At 32.8% G+C, this 13,988-nt stretch overlaps 4 protein-coding genes and 1 non-coding gene across 5 annotated transcripts; 1 reads left to right on the top strand and 4 right to left on the bottom strand.

Moving 5' to 3' along the window:
• Positions 1-1,581: 1,581 nt before the first annotated feature.
• Positions 1,582-1,701, bottom strand: LOC130497808 (U5 spliceosomal RNA). The gene has a single exon (XR_008936797.1). It is a non-coding gene; the product is annotated as a U5 spliceosomal RNA (small nuclear RNA).
• Positions 1,702-1,924: 223 nt separating this feature from the next.
• LOC108841662 (non-structural maintenance of chromosomes element 4 homolog A) lies at positions 1,925-4,212 on the top strand. The gene is made up of 7 exons (XM_018614425.2): positions 1,925-2,268; positions 2,346-2,426; positions 2,521-2,779; positions 2,878-2,968; positions 3,317-3,533; positions 3,625-3,716; positions 3,804-4,212. Exons 1-7 carry the CDS (start codon positions 2,022-2,024, stop codon positions 4,029-4,031), a joined length of 1,215 nt encoding a protein of 404 aa, XP_018469927.1. The 5' UTR covers positions 1,925-2,021; the 3' UTR covers positions 4,032-4,212.
• A 116-nt stretch (positions 4,213-4,328) lies between these two features.
• Positions 4,329-5,532, bottom strand: LOC108859834 (AP2/ERF and B3 domain-containing transcription factor At1g51120). Its single transcript, XM_018633746.2, has one exon. The coding sequence runs from the start codon at positions 5,352-5,354 to the stop codon at positions 4,329-4,331; it is 1,026 nt and encodes a 341-aa protein (XP_018489248.2). The 5' UTR covers positions 5,355-5,532.
• Positions 5,533-8,947: 3,415 nt separating this feature from the next.
• On the bottom strand, positions 8,948-11,160 carry LOC108850922 (probable plastid-lipid-associated protein 12, chloroplastic). The gene is made up of 11 exons (XM_018624377.2): positions 10,818-11,160; positions 10,689-10,742; positions 10,530-10,604; positions 10,309-10,431; positions 10,037-10,228; positions 9,864-9,947; positions 9,694-9,786; positions 9,565-9,618; positions 9,400-9,479; positions 9,227-9,334; positions 8,948-9,129 (listed from the first exon to the last, which is right to left on the bottom strand). Exons 1-11 carry the CDS (start codon positions 11,103-11,105, stop codon positions 9,057-9,059), a joined length of 1,224 nt encoding a protein of 407 aa, XP_018479879.2. The 5' UTR covers positions 11,106-11,160; the 3' UTR covers positions 8,948-9,056.
• A 494-nt stretch (positions 11,161-11,654) lies between these two features.
• LOC108852505 (protein CHLORORESPIRATORY REDUCTION 41, chloroplastic) lies at positions 11,655-12,491 on the bottom strand. The gene has a single exon (XM_018626015.2). The coding sequence runs from the start codon at positions 12,337-12,339 to the stop codon at positions 11,731-11,733; it is 609 nt and encodes a 202-aa protein (XP_018481517.2). The 5' UTR covers positions 12,340-12,491; the 3' UTR covers positions 11,655-11,730.
• Positions 12,492-13,988: the final 1,497 nt, after the last annotated feature.

Here is a 13,988-nt window from a genome sequence, read left to right as displayed (position 1 = left end):
ATTTGAACGATCGTTAATGAACATGAGCTGACTCATGAGCTCGTTCATTTCTTATGGAAAAAGATAATTTTTATATTTATCATATTTATTTTAAAACTAAAATGTAAAATATACATAAGTAATATAGGAGTAAAACTTTTAAAAGTTATCTATACTTTTTCCGAATAAAGAAAAAAGAGACTATCCTGTTTAGAAATTATCAAAATCTTCTATATAAACCCACGTTAACCATATCATCTTTCTCACAAATTTCATTGATCTTAAATTTGACATACGTCTCCTCTCACTTTGCTTATCGTAACTCAGAACTCACGGTAAGTTATTTATGATTAATAGTTTTATTAAATTTTGAATAATACTATAGAAGTAATTTTATCGATGTTTAATTTAATATAGTTATAATTATTTTGTGCTACATCACGAGTTAGCTCATTTAACTCATGATCTAGATGATCCGAGTACGAGTTTATATATTGAAGCTCATATAATAAATGAGCTGATCTGAGCTAACTCATGAAAGAGCCGAGCTTACTATGAGCTGAGCTGAGCTGAGCGAGTTAGCTCATTTTGACACCCCTAGGTTCACCCCTGAGGTGAACTTATGAATTCACCTCTTTCCTTATTTCAATTGAATTGCCATAAATATTAATGTCACATAAATAAATAAATTATAAATTACAAAAAAATAAATTTTAAATCATAAACTCTAAATTCAAACCCTAAATCTAAATCTTAGATCTTAAATTTTAAACCAAATCATAAACCCTAAACCCAAACCTATACCCTAAACCCAAACTATATACCCTAAATCCTAAATCTAAATTTAAATACTATACCCTAAACTCAAACCATAAACCCTAAACCCAAACTCTAAACCCTAAACCCAAACTCTAAACCTTAAATCCTAAACCTTAAACCCAAACTATAAATCATAAACCCCAAATTTTCAAAGAGTTCGGGTTTAAAGTTTAGGATTTAGGGTTTAGAGTTTGGGTTTAGGGTTTAGATTTTGGGTTTAAGGTTTAGGATTTAGGGTTTAGAGTTTGGGTTTAGGGTTTAGAGTTTGGGTTTAGGGTTTATGGTTTGAGTTTAGGGTCTAGTATTTAAATTTTGATTTAGGATTTATGTTTATATAGTTTGGGTTTAGGGTATAGGTTTGGGTTTAGGGTTTAAGTTTTGGTTTAAAATTAAAAATCTAAGATTTGGGTTTAGAGTTCGAATTTAGAGTTTATGATTTAAAGTTTACTTCTTTTGTAATTTATAATTTATCTATTTATGTGACATTAATATTTATGGTAATATAATTGAAATAAGGAAAGAGGTGAATTTATAAGTTCACCTCAGGGGTGAACCTAAGTATTGTTCATAAATAAATATTATAAAACCAGTTTATCTCCAACATAATTAGCCAAACTATAATATGCAAGAATCGATCATGCAGTAAGCCGGTTAAGAAAATATTGAACCAGTTTTAATCGAAACTTAACTCCGCGGGGGTAAACATCAAACGAATCGTGTTACAACCGGTCAGGTTTAGGATTGACAGTTAAACCTGACCAAATATTTGAACTAAGAATTGCTGGGCTCACTCGAAAGCAAGACCCTCCAAAAATAGGCGTATGCCACTTGAGCATGGAGAACACACGGTATTCTTTAGTAAAAGGCGAAAGAAAAGTTCGCTTTGTGTTCACCACATGGCTGCGTGATTTGCCTTCAACAGAAAGAGGCCTCATTTATAACACTTATACTAAACTACTCTTTAAGTCTTCCGATGTGGGACGTAACACCGAAACAGCGTTTGTCAATTGTCATACAAAGCTCTTCGTGGGTTTTAATGGGCCTAGCACTAAACATTTATTGGGCTTTAGATATTTTATCCGGCCCCATAAAATTGAATCTAAAGCATTGTTATTTGCTTTGGGCTCGGCGGGAAAATCGCCGTTAGGGTTTGGTTTTTCGCTTATTTCTTCTTCTTCGAACGCTTCCCCTTCCCTCTCTGGAGACTGTGGAATCAATCAATCATGAGGACGAGGACGGTGAAGCGAGAATCGGAAGCCACCGGAGAAGCCAGTGGCAGCAGAGACGCCGGCGAGTCGGAGAGGTTTAGGTCTGTGAAAAGGGAGAAAAACAAAGGCGTAGCTACAACCTCCGTGCGAATTGCCTCGCAGCCGACTCAGGGAGGAGAAGAAGAAGAAGAACATGAACAGGGAGTATCTGATCGGAGGGTTCTCAGATCTCAGTATCTCGCTCTAATCAACAAAATCAGCGGTACTCACATACGATAGCTTCTCTATTCCTCATTGATTTCGAAAATTAGGGTTTAATTTTTCGTTTCGTTGTTGCAGATTCTAAAGATGATATGACGAGTGTTGATTCTGACAAATTCTCCAGAATTTTCAGTGAATTTGAGAATCTCCACCAGAAAGGTATCTCTTTTTTATGAGTCAGAGATGTTCTATTGATCAATGTTAGTTATGTATTGCTGAAAAGACTGTTTTTTTTTTATTGTTTGGTTTGCAGTTCAGAAGCCTAGGGAGCAAATTGCAGATGCAGAGGCGTTTCTGGATATAGCAAACACAATGTTGTCATCCGTCAAGTCTCAGTCTGCTAACGGCGTTTCTCCCGCTGAGTTTGTGAATGCTTTGGTCAATGGGTTTGGTCAGGCTCCTCTAGGGATCGATGATGCTGATGAAACTGCGGCCTCTGTATCTATCAAATGGAATGATCTTGGGCTTGCTGTCTGTTCTACTGTTTTGGTCTCGTGTGGCTGTTCCACTATGTGAGTTCTCAGAATCACATTTGACTTGCTTTGCTAAAGATTTGAGCATGTTCTGTTTTAAAGAACTGTTTTTTTTTCTCTGCCTGTTTCGTGATCAGGTTGGGACCTATGGACACTGAACTGAAGGAGAGGAAAAGGGCAGTCTACAGAAAACGTACAAAGCCTGGTGAAGGCGTTCGTCCCGATGAGGTAAGAATTGGTATATACTGATTGTTTTAGTATACATGATTGTTCAATTTGTCTTGTAGAACTTAGACACATCTGTAACTTTCCACGCCTCACACCTATCTATGCTGAGTGCTTTATTTGTCCGCCTGATCATTGACGGTTTAGATTCGTTTGCATGGTCTGCAATCTTGTATATGCCGTTAGCATTTTTTTTAATTGTGCAGAAATTGGAATCTCTCACCTGTTGATTGATGTGCAGGGGTTCCTTTTTAGGATGTGATGCTTTTATATGAAACTTGTAGATTGTTATGTAGTTTGAATTTAGATAAGAAGGAGAAGAGCTGATTTGAGATTTATTATAATCACCAGGTAGACGATACGCAATCAGAAGAGAAAACTGATACAGACAAGAATATGGCGATAATGTTTAACATCTTACGGCAAAAGAAGCGCGTGGGGCTTGAGAATTTGGTGCTCAACAGAAGATCATTTGCGCAGACTGTCGAGAATTTGTTCGCTCTATCTTTCTTGTCCAAAGACGGACGAGTAGAGATCATTGTTGACAAGAATGGCTCACATTTTGCATGTAAGATCGCATTTCCATCATCTTAATGTCTTTGTTTGGAGATATTCAATTTATTCCACTAACATCTAGATCTCCTAATCTGTGTCTTCAGTGCCGAGAAACGCACCCGCTGCGAACCTGGTGGCGTCAGGGGAAGTCACTTACAACCATTTTGTGTTTAGATTCGATTTCAAAGACTGGAAGGTAACTAAAATAGAATCTCATTCAGTTATTAGTACTCTCGTTTGGTGTAGATTATGTCCTGAAGATGTTTTGTATCTGTGGTAACAGCTTATGTCTGAAATGGTGCCGATGGGGGAAGAGCTAATGCCACACAGAGAAACTGCAGTCGCTTCATCTTCTTGTCCCTCAGACTTCCCACAAGATTCTCAGACAACACCGATAAGAAAACTCTCTAGAAACAGAGGTTTGATTGTACAAGAAGACACTGTTGTAGAAGACTCTCCTGACGTTGAGGGCGATGGAACTCGAAGGAGATGTAAGCGGAAACTCACTTGAGAAGAGTCTCGTTGTAGGGAGTATATAGAGTAGTGAGCTAAAAGAAAACTCATTTTGGTGTTTGGTTTTGTGACATTTAACTTAATGTCTTCTTTAGGATGGCTTTATTCATGGTAGGTTTTGTTTTGACAACTCTTAACCCTTTTTTAAGTTTGATCAAGAGAGGCATTCATCTAATAAATGTCGAATATCAAAATCAAAACACCAAGTTTGTAAATCAGAAAGCTACTGAACACAAATCAAAACCATACTCTAGTTAAGTTTTTCTTAATATAAAAATCACTAAAATGAAAATAGCTATTGAATCCTAACACCGAACAGCATAAACCCTCCTGTGTTTACCTCTGATTTGGTTTCTGTTTTCATCTCTTCTTCCTCGGAAGTGTTATGAACCATCTTGTCTACTTCCTTGGGAGCCACGGAACCCTTGTCGGTAAAGTAGTCAACATCAATCATCAAGAAGCTGTTGCTTTGACCTTGTAATGTCTTAACACTGGTCGGGACATCACAATGGTAAAAGATGATAGCATCTTTCTCCTTGAGTCTCTTCTCCCTGACGAAACCATTCCATCCTCTTGTGAAGACAAAGCTCTGGCTACTCCTCCAGTAACAATACCTAAACTTCCATTGTCTCATCGCCCTATCGTAAAACACAACCTCAACATCATCCAGAGCTCCACCCATTTCGCCTTCTTCTCTCTCTTTCTGATCGCCGCTTATGAAAGGTAGATGCTTCACCGCATGCTTCTTAGGTATCACAAGCCTGTTGAGCTTCCCAACATCGCTCGGTGTCAGTTCCTTGCTAAAAAGCTGCGTGCAAGAGAATGGTTCTTGCACTCCTCTCCCTCCTCGGCTCTGTTTCGATGCAGCCGCCGCCACGATGTTGATGTTGGTGAAGTCGACCATCTGAGATCTTCTTCTGAGATACTCTCTGAACTTGTGTTGGTAAGAACAGTCTTTGATCATGTTCAACACAGCTTCCGTTGTGTAGCTAGCCTGAAACTCCGGTTCATGGGTCGTGATTTCACACCAAGGAAAGTTCCGGTGGGAGTTAGCATCAATACCTCGGATTTTGATACATGCGCTATCGTAAGAAGCAGCGGCTTCAGCAGCGGATTTGAAAGTTCCAAGCCAGATCCTTCGATGCTCAGTGTATATCTGAGCGCCCCAGTTACCGTTCGGTTGTAGAACAACACCTTTGTATCTTGTTGTTGTCGCTGTGTTGGACACATGAGGCTGCTCCATGGGTTTTGCTAGACACAAGACATAGTCACTTGAGCCTGAAGTCTCGGCTTTGGTCTTGGCTTCATTGGGGCTATTCATCGCTAAAAAGAAACACAAAAAACAAAACAAATACAAGAGAGACAGAAGCAACGAGAAAAATATATTTGAAGGGAGAGATTTGAGGGGAAAAGATCAGTATTATGGTTCTCTGTTGTATCGTTGGTGATTTGTTTGGAATGTTACAGTTTCCATTTATGGTTTTTTCTTAGTTTTTTTGCCAGAGTAATTAATTACACCAGAAGTTGTTTATGGTATGTTCCCTTCTGAATGATATTCTTTTTGTCAGATTTATTTTGCTTGTTAGAAAATTAATTTTACTTGCGAGCTAAGACAAAACAGGAGTCAAGTTCTTTTTTAGGGGTCTTAATTCCTTATATATGATTCGAGAAAACATTACAACTTATGAGCTGTGACATGTACTTTCACTAAAATAATTTTTATAATATTTAAAGAAATTAATTTGTCTATCTGAACATATTATATGTTTCTCATTAAATTGCCATAAAATTAGTAATAATCTACAAAAGATATTTTTCCTTCTTTCTTCAGATAAAAATTGCCAAAATACCAAATATAATTAAAGTATATATATGACAATTAATGATTTTGAATGATAAATATTTGATAATAATTTAATCTTCTATTATTTTTGTTTAATTTTATATTATAAAAACAAATTCAATGACTATAAATTATTAAAATTATTAAAAATCTCACACTAAAAAAAATCTACGTTTAAATTTTTTTGTTATATCAAAATACAAATAATCATAAAACTATATTAATACTCCTTCTGTTTCATAATAAGTGTCATTTTAGGCTTTTATGTACAAAAATGTCATTTTACAATTACAATATAAATTATATTTACTTTCAACTGAAAATTAATTGCAAACTCCATTCATTTTATAAATAATTTTATTTATCTCAAATACTATTGGTCAGAGAAATATAATTAATAACAAATTACATATATGTCTGTCAATTTTTTAGTCTTGTGAAAAATGTCAAAGTGACACTTATTCAGAAGCGGAGAAAATATAAAATTTCATTTAATATCATAAAGACAGTTTACTTATTTACATGTATCAAATAGGAGGAGCATCATAACAAAAAATTTGGGGGTAACCCCTAAAATCCTCTGGACGCCGCTAATTTTTCGAGTTTCTAATATGCAGAAAAATAATGTTATCATTAACAATTTCTTATTTCCCTTATTGTTCTGTTCTTGTTTCTAGTTTTTGACAGAGTAATTAATTACACCAGAAGCTGCCAGTGGCAAATCTCTCTTGTTAATGAGATTTCTTTTTTCAATTTGTCAGATATACCTTCTCGTTAGAAAAGTCCACTTTTCTTTAACAAAGCTGTATTCTGAGTTTTTTTAAAATTACATCTCCTTTATATTATTTTAGGAGCACTCAAAATAAATAATTTTTACTTGATGTATGATTTACATGAGTATCATTTTTTACGTGGCAACCTCACAAGCACTCTCACACTTATTTTAAAATAACTCTTAGCCTAATAGAATTATTACATAATATACCATTAGTCATTACCATATCAATGTCTACTATTTATGCGGTATTATAAAGTGGACAATATATTTCTTAGACGAGTGCTTACAAAGTTATTTATTACACATACCATTAATTTTTATCAGTATTATGTAATAATTCTAAGGACAATTTGTTATAAAACTAATATTCATAAGAAATATATTAGTTTCCTTAGAAGAATTTTATAACATTAGGAAATTTGATAGTGAAATATTTAGATTGTAAATATATTTCAAAATCTAAATATATCAGGAGATTTGATAGTGTAATGATCCAATATTTTATGTAATATATTCGCTTAGAATGCAGCTTCAACAATATTTAGATTGTACATATGAAAAATAAACATGGTGTCCATATGGTTGACATGTCGAAAATTAATATTCAAAAACAAGAATTTTGTTTTAGTCCATTATAACACATTTTCTAATAAATATATTGACCTACAGAATCCAAAGTTCACAACAGCCGTATATGAGTTTTGTATTGGTCCATTATATTAACTCAGAATAAGAGAAGTTCAACCTATAATTAATATTATGTAGGTCGATATATTTCAACCTATAATTAAAATCATTACAATAAGATGATGCACTAATTTGTCCAAAACAAAAAAAAATTGTAAAGGTGCTAATTTAGGCAACACATGATAGAAACGCATAATGATTTATTCTATCCATTTATTACATACCTTTTTCCCGAGAATGGATTTTCAATATGGACTGGTTTACGTGATTATGCAAGATTTAAGTGATTACGCAAGATTTTTGATATGGACTGATCTACGTGATTACGCAAGATTTTCGATATGGACAGATTTACGCAAGTCTTAATACCTAGATTGATTTACATGATCTTCATATATTTACTATGTACCAGTTAATACCGAATAAGGTATTATGACTTTGATTGTATACATTTAATTTTACAAACAAATGGAAACGTGATTCAAATTGTAATGAATCATATTTCCAAATATACAAATATACATGTGACTGCCACTGATTGCTTGCATAGATTAATTGAGAATCCATTTCTGTAGGTTTGTTTCCTATAATTGATATAACCTTGCAACATATATGCCATGATCAATATTTCGAACAATTATAAACATTCGATCGGTTATTAATTGAGTGAAACTTGACTAGACCTAGGCACCTAACATATATAAATACAACAACCTCATAGCTACATCTCCTCACACTTATCTCTTTCTTAATACTACCTTACCATATAGATTCAAACAATCACAGCAGTCATGGCATTGTTTAATCTCGTTGCCGACTTGATTTTTTTTTTTTGGAGCGTATATATATGTTGTAGATGATATTCTCTGTTACTTTTGCTAAAATTATTTATATTCCAGAAAAAGACTATTGAAGAATGTTACTAACGTTGTTGGGGTTTCCAAAATTTTCTTTGATCCCAATGATGTACCAGAAATCGATGATTTCAAAATTAGGTAATGTATTTATATTAACAGTCACTAAAATATATTAATAACTCTGGCAATTTTTTTTTAATGACATAATAGGATTGCAAATGAAGAATCTGAAAACCGTATTCATCGCAGATGAATTTATTGTTTTTTATAGATTTTTTTCATTCTAAAGGATTTTATTATTATTTGCTTATGTTTTGTTTTATCTTTACTTTATAATTGATTTTCCATTAAATTTTGCTTATTCTTATACTTCTTATTGACTCTCTTTCTCTGCATTTAGGATAACTAAAACAAAATATATATGGTTAAAAGAAATACAATATTAATTTGTTAATGAAAAACCCGCGATTTTGTCTAAACTTTAGTTTTACATGATATACTATTTTATAGCTGCAATGTAGAAAATCAATATCTATTAATTCAAATTAATGATATCTTTAAATATACTCACTCCGCGCGGAATGCGAATTATCACCTAGTTTATGTTATTTTGTCTTAGTTTAGACAAGTAATAGAGAAACTTATATCACCATGTTCATGTGGATGTGGTTTCTTGTTTTTATTTTTCTGGTTCTTTTTTTTTGACAAATGGCTTATTTTTCTGGTTCTTGAAATCTGAAAAAACTATATTGGTCAGAAAATTCAATATTAACTTGAACAGTTTACAGTTTTTATTTTCTTTACATGCATATTCATATAGGAGGAGCATTATAACAATTTAAAATCTTCTAGACTTAGCTAAACTTCTCGGATGTGCACAAAGACAATGTTATCAAACCCACGACTTATTCTCATCTTCTCATCTGTGTAGCTGCAAGGATAAAAGTAAACAATCATGTTTGTATTAACTTGTTAGCAGTTAAAGAACTATAAACTATGTTCTGAAGACAAGAAACAAGAGATCTTACAGAACTTGAAGCTTGATATTGTTTGTCAATTCGATCGGATATCCAAACGGACCACCTATAATTGCTGCATCGTCCATCTTCAACTCATAGGTGCTACCTCCTGATTTCCTGCACATCATGAAACCAATCAAGAACACACACAAAAATGTAGTGAAGTGACATGGAAAACTTACAAGAATTTGCCTTTCATTGAGAATCTAAATGCTGGTATGATGTTAACTTCAAACTTTATTCTTCCATCCTTCTCAATGATCTGAAATCAAAACCCTCATCCAAAACAAGCTTCAAGCATACATATATTTTTATGTAAGACATGTAATAAAGTGTTTGTTACCTACCTGCCTTCCCATAAGACCATTTGCTGCATTTTCAAGCCAACTATCTGTATACATCTGCACCACAAAACCCGAAAAAATCGCTTATCCTTTGTTCTGTCAACAAGGGGAAAGTGTTATCATAGTAGTCACCTGTGAACTCCAAATCATTTGCCAGTTTCCCTCTAGAAGTTCATAATCATCTTCCTTGGAGTTAGTATTGGAAGCAAGAAACTCATCTATAGCCTGTGGTTACACTATATATATGAATATGATCCGTTGATTCTATATCAAATCCAAATACTTAATGCATTACACATTACCTCTGCTACTCCTTTGTCTTGAGATATGGTAGCTAACAGTTTCTGCCTAGGAACGGTTTCTTTCTGAAGAACAAACGTTGTCCCCTGCGCTAAAGACATGTCACCTTATTACATGAATACACTACAAAGCTTTTAGTCTTGTGTATCAGAAGCAAGAAACTCATTTTTTTTACCTTGTTTCCCCTTGAGATCCTAAGGTTTCCTGAAGGCGACAAGTACGTAGTATCTAACCAACCTTTTGCTTCATCACCAAGAAGTCTAAAAGGAACTGGATATGGAACTTTGAAAGGAAGAAACTTCAATGCGAATGCTGCTCTATCGAAACGAAACAGAACCCTCTTGGCATCTTTGATGGACGCAACAGCCTGTTCATGAAGCAAAGAAGTTTAAATTCTCATGAGTTTTAATGATGCAAAGAGTTAAAAGTGAAGAAGAAGAAGCTGACCTCAACTTTCAGCTCTCCAATGAAGTCAGAGAACTTAACAATGTTTGAAACACGAGGATCGTTTGTTGTCTTCAAGTATACATCTTGAAACACAGTGAACACATCTACTCCTGTAAATGTTCTCTGCACAGAAACATATCATCCACATTGTTCTTCCTCTCTTACATTAAAATAATAAAGAAGATGGAATAGTAGTGATGAGTTGTGTGACAAGAGCTGACCTGGATTGGAGAAGCAGTTCCAGGTCTTGTGGTGAACATTAACTGCCAACGACCTTCGATTAAATCAGACTCTGTCTAAACATTTTAAAAGAAAACCACAGTGAGCAAAGACAACAAAACAAAACAAGACAAAACAGAGAAGAGTTGTAACATTCATACAGGATTTGGAATGCCTTCTAAACCTTCAAGAACTTTAACAGCAGATTCCACATCCTACACAACAGAAATAAATGTTTCAAACAATACATAACTCAAGAAACATGCAAAAGAAAAGTTTTTAGCACATACATTGAGCTGTCCAGGAGAAGCAGATTTGCCACGGCCTTGAATACCGATCAAAGCGTCAATGAGTTTCATCTCAGCGTCATTGAATGACGACTGTTGCGTTTGTCCTCCAGTGAAGGTAGAGGAAGATGAACGAGTTACACGCAGAGTTCTAAAGCTTCTGAACGAGTCCACTCTCTTGTTTGTTCTGTTAAGAAGATGGTATCTCGGAGAAGACGATGAAAGAGGGCATGGAGATAACAGACATGGTGGCGACATCTCTACGCTGTATAAAAATCTAAGAGACGCCATTGTAGATTGTCTTAGGTGAAAGCTTTTTTGCCTTTGAATGGTTACTAGCTGCTGTTCAAAAAAAAAAAGAATGGTTACTAGCTTACATTTTTATTGTGTGGTCTACAACAAACCATTGAACTGATAGAAAAATATCTTTTGGAACATGAAATTTGTGGAAGTATATTTTTCTTAATTAAATAAAAACAAAAGTATTAATATTTTTTTATTACAGAACCGAACTAGTTAAGATCTTAACTATAAACAAACAATTCAGACAGAACAAGAAAGAGTATGAAAACCAAATGGTCTTTTTTTTTGACTCAACTACAACTTTCATTAACCAAATGGTCTTAAAAAACACAGCATGAATCTTTATTATTACAGAACCAAACAGGTTAAAATCTTTTACAAATGAAAACTATAAACAATTTATAGACAGTTGAAGAGTTGAGTTTGAAAACCAAATGGTCTTAGAAAACAAAAAACAAAAGCATGAACCTTCGTTATTACAGAACCAAACAAGTTAAAGATCTTTTACCGATGAAGAAACTATAAACCATTCAGACAGAACAAGAAAGAGTATGAATCTTTGTGATTATTACAAAACCAAACAAGTTAAGATCTTTTACAGATTGGGTAGGTCTTAAAAAGAATTAGCAACAAGAATAGCTTGTCTACATCTAGCTCTAGCTTGTTCAATCCTCTCACTAAGAGTCTCTTCCTTAACCGAAGCTTTAACCATAGCCAAATCCATCTCCATCAGCTTCAAAACCCTAAAAAGCTCAGTCACCATCCTCTCTTCAACCTCACCTTCGTCTCTCAGAACCTCAGCTTCTTCTCTAGCTCTCTCCGCGACTATCTCACCAGCTTTAGCCAAAAGCTCCTTGGAACCGAACTCTCTCGCCATCAACCCTTCGAACTTCTCCAAGAAGTCCATTATCACGTACCCTTTTGGTTTCTCCAAGTTTATCTCTTTCGTTCTCTTCCAGCCAATCTCGAAGTTCGGTGGCTCTGGCTTCTCGATCCCTCTTTGTTTCCTGTCGCGTATCTCGGATCTTCGACGTTTCTCGATGGGGAACTTCTCGGCGCTCGTGGTGTTGATTGAGTCGGGTGAAGGTGTGAGCTCGAGGAACTGATCTTTTGGTTCTGGGTTTGAAGAGCACTTCACTGTTCGACGAGTGTTGAAGGTATAGGTTCTTTTGAGATACGTAGGCGAAGAGAGAAGTTGAGGAACAAGAAGTGTGGAAGCCATTGGTTTTTTGAGCTTAAACGAGTGAGAGGTTTGGAGAAAAGATAAGGCCTTTGTCAAGTTACCAATCGTGTCGTTTATATATTATAAATTAGAACAGGATGTCGTTTTAATTTATAGTTGCTTATGCAAAATATGATAAATTAACTGTTGAATAATTAAAAAAAACATTAGTATTAGTTTAAATATTTTTTGTGATTTTATCTTAAATCCAAAATTTAGAAAATGAGTGTTTAATATTTTTACACTTTCAGTTGGCATGCCCAACTAATTCTTTTCTTAAAGTAGAGTTAAATACTTAAATGTGAATTATTATAATTATAAACATAAATTCAATAAATAGAGAAATTGATTCATAAATTCACAAATATAGAAGCTAACACATATTTTTTTTTTCATAATTTTTTTATGTTTCTAATCTAAGGCTGAACGTAAATGGATATATAAGTTCATGTTTTTCAATCTGAAAAACTGACAAAATCCAAAATCTTGATTTTTGGTTTAAGTTGTTTTAAAAGGAAAATTACTATAAAATAACTATTTAGAATTTTTTTGGTTTATTAGATTTTTAAAAAGAATTAATATTGAATAAATAAATATTAATAAGAAAATAATATTTTCATCTGTTAAAAGAAAAAAATATTATTAATAATTCCATATTTATAAATAATGTTTAACACATGTCATAATTTAGAATTATATGACTTTCCGCGATATCACAGGATGAATCAACTAAATATTATTTACGGTAAGTAAATTCTGTATATAGTTGAAATTTATAATAATTTCAAAAAATTAAATTTGTTGACAAGAAAAGATATTGAAATTTTGATGGGTTAGCATATAAATTTATTACATAATTATGAAAAATAGAAATTCAGAAGAGAACCCATCATATATGAGTTAGCATACAAATTTATTACATATTTATATTTTCCTAAATTATATAAACTGCAATCATATGTAATATCAGTTTATTATAAAAGGTTAAATTATCTATTTAAAACAAAACTAACACATATTAAAACATTAAGTCACAGATTCTATAAAATATTATATTAAAGATTGCTTCAAGTAGAATATTTAATATAATATAATACATAAAATAATTTGATTAATATATTTTTATAATTATGTTCTAATAGCTATTATTTCTACTTTTTAATTATTTATACCTATACTAAGGATAAAATACGTGTTATACTTATAATAGATGAAATTAACCTCAAAATTTAGTTATTGAGATTATTTGTTTGAAAATTATAAAAATCTTAAAGTTTTGATCAATGATAATTAATTTATGAATGTTATATAGTATTTAAATATTATAATGTTTTCACTAATTAAAAGTTCTTACAAATTAATTGATGCATATTACGCTACATATCCTATAACAAACATGATTTTAAAGATCAGGTCGAGCAAAATACTTAGAATCCTATCATAATTATTATTTATACTTATTGTATAAATTCAAATAATTGTATAAATTTAAATTGATTATTCATGATTTAAATCATAAAATAATGATAAAAATTACCTAAAACATGAAGCAAAATATTTAGAATTCTATCATAATCCTTATTTTTACTTATTTTATAAAATTTAAATAATATTAATTTAAATAGATGATTCATCGATTAAAATCATAA

The sequence above is a fragment of the Raphanus sativus genome, chromosome 1 (genome assembly GCF_000801105.2).
Source record: "Raphanus sativus cultivar WK10039 chromosome 1, ASM80110v3, whole genome shotgun sequence".
Classification (NCBI taxonomy): domain Eukaryota; kingdom Viridiplantae; phylum Streptophyta; class Magnoliopsida; order Brassicales; family Brassicaceae; genus Raphanus; species Raphanus sativus.
Note: the sequence above shows the minus strand (reverse complement) of the source record. Positions and strands in the feature narration are given on the sequence as shown.

Excerpts from the sequence above, each read along its gene's own strand:
- LOC108852505 (XM_018626015.2), bottom strand. The coding sequence starts at position 12,339 with ATGGCTTCCACACTTCTTGTTCCTCAACTTCTCTCTTCGCCTACGTAT.
- LOC108850922 (XM_018624377.2), bottom strand. The coding sequence starts at position 11,105 with ATGGCGTCTCTTAGATTTTTATACAGCGTAGAGATGTCGCCACCATGT. Across the intron at positions 9,787-9,863 it reads AAGACAAAGGAGTAGCAGAG|GCTATAGATGAGTTTCTTGC; the intron begins GTAATGTGTAAT and ends GTGTAACCACAG. Across the intron at positions 9,130-9,226 it reads AATATCAAGCTTCAAGTTCT|CTACACAGATGAGAAGATGA; the intron begins GTAAGATCTCTT and ends TTATCCTTGCAG.
- LOC108859834 (XM_018633746.2), bottom strand. The coding sequence starts at position 5,354 with ATGAATAGCCCCAATGAAGCCAAGACCAAAGCCGAGACTTCAGGCTCA.
- LOC108841662 (XM_018614425.2), top strand. The coding sequence starts at position 2,022 with ATGAGGACGAGGACGGTGAAGCGAGAATCGGAAGCCACCGGAGAAGCC. Across the intron at positions 2,780-2,877 it reads TCGTGTGGCTGTTCCACTAT|GTTGGGACCTATGGACACTG; the intron begins GTGAGTTCTCAG and ends TTTCGTGATCAG. Across the intron at positions 3,717-3,803 it reads TCGATTTCAAAGACTGGAAG|CTTATGTCTGAAATGGTGCC; the intron begins GTAACTAAAATA and ends CTGTGGTAACAG.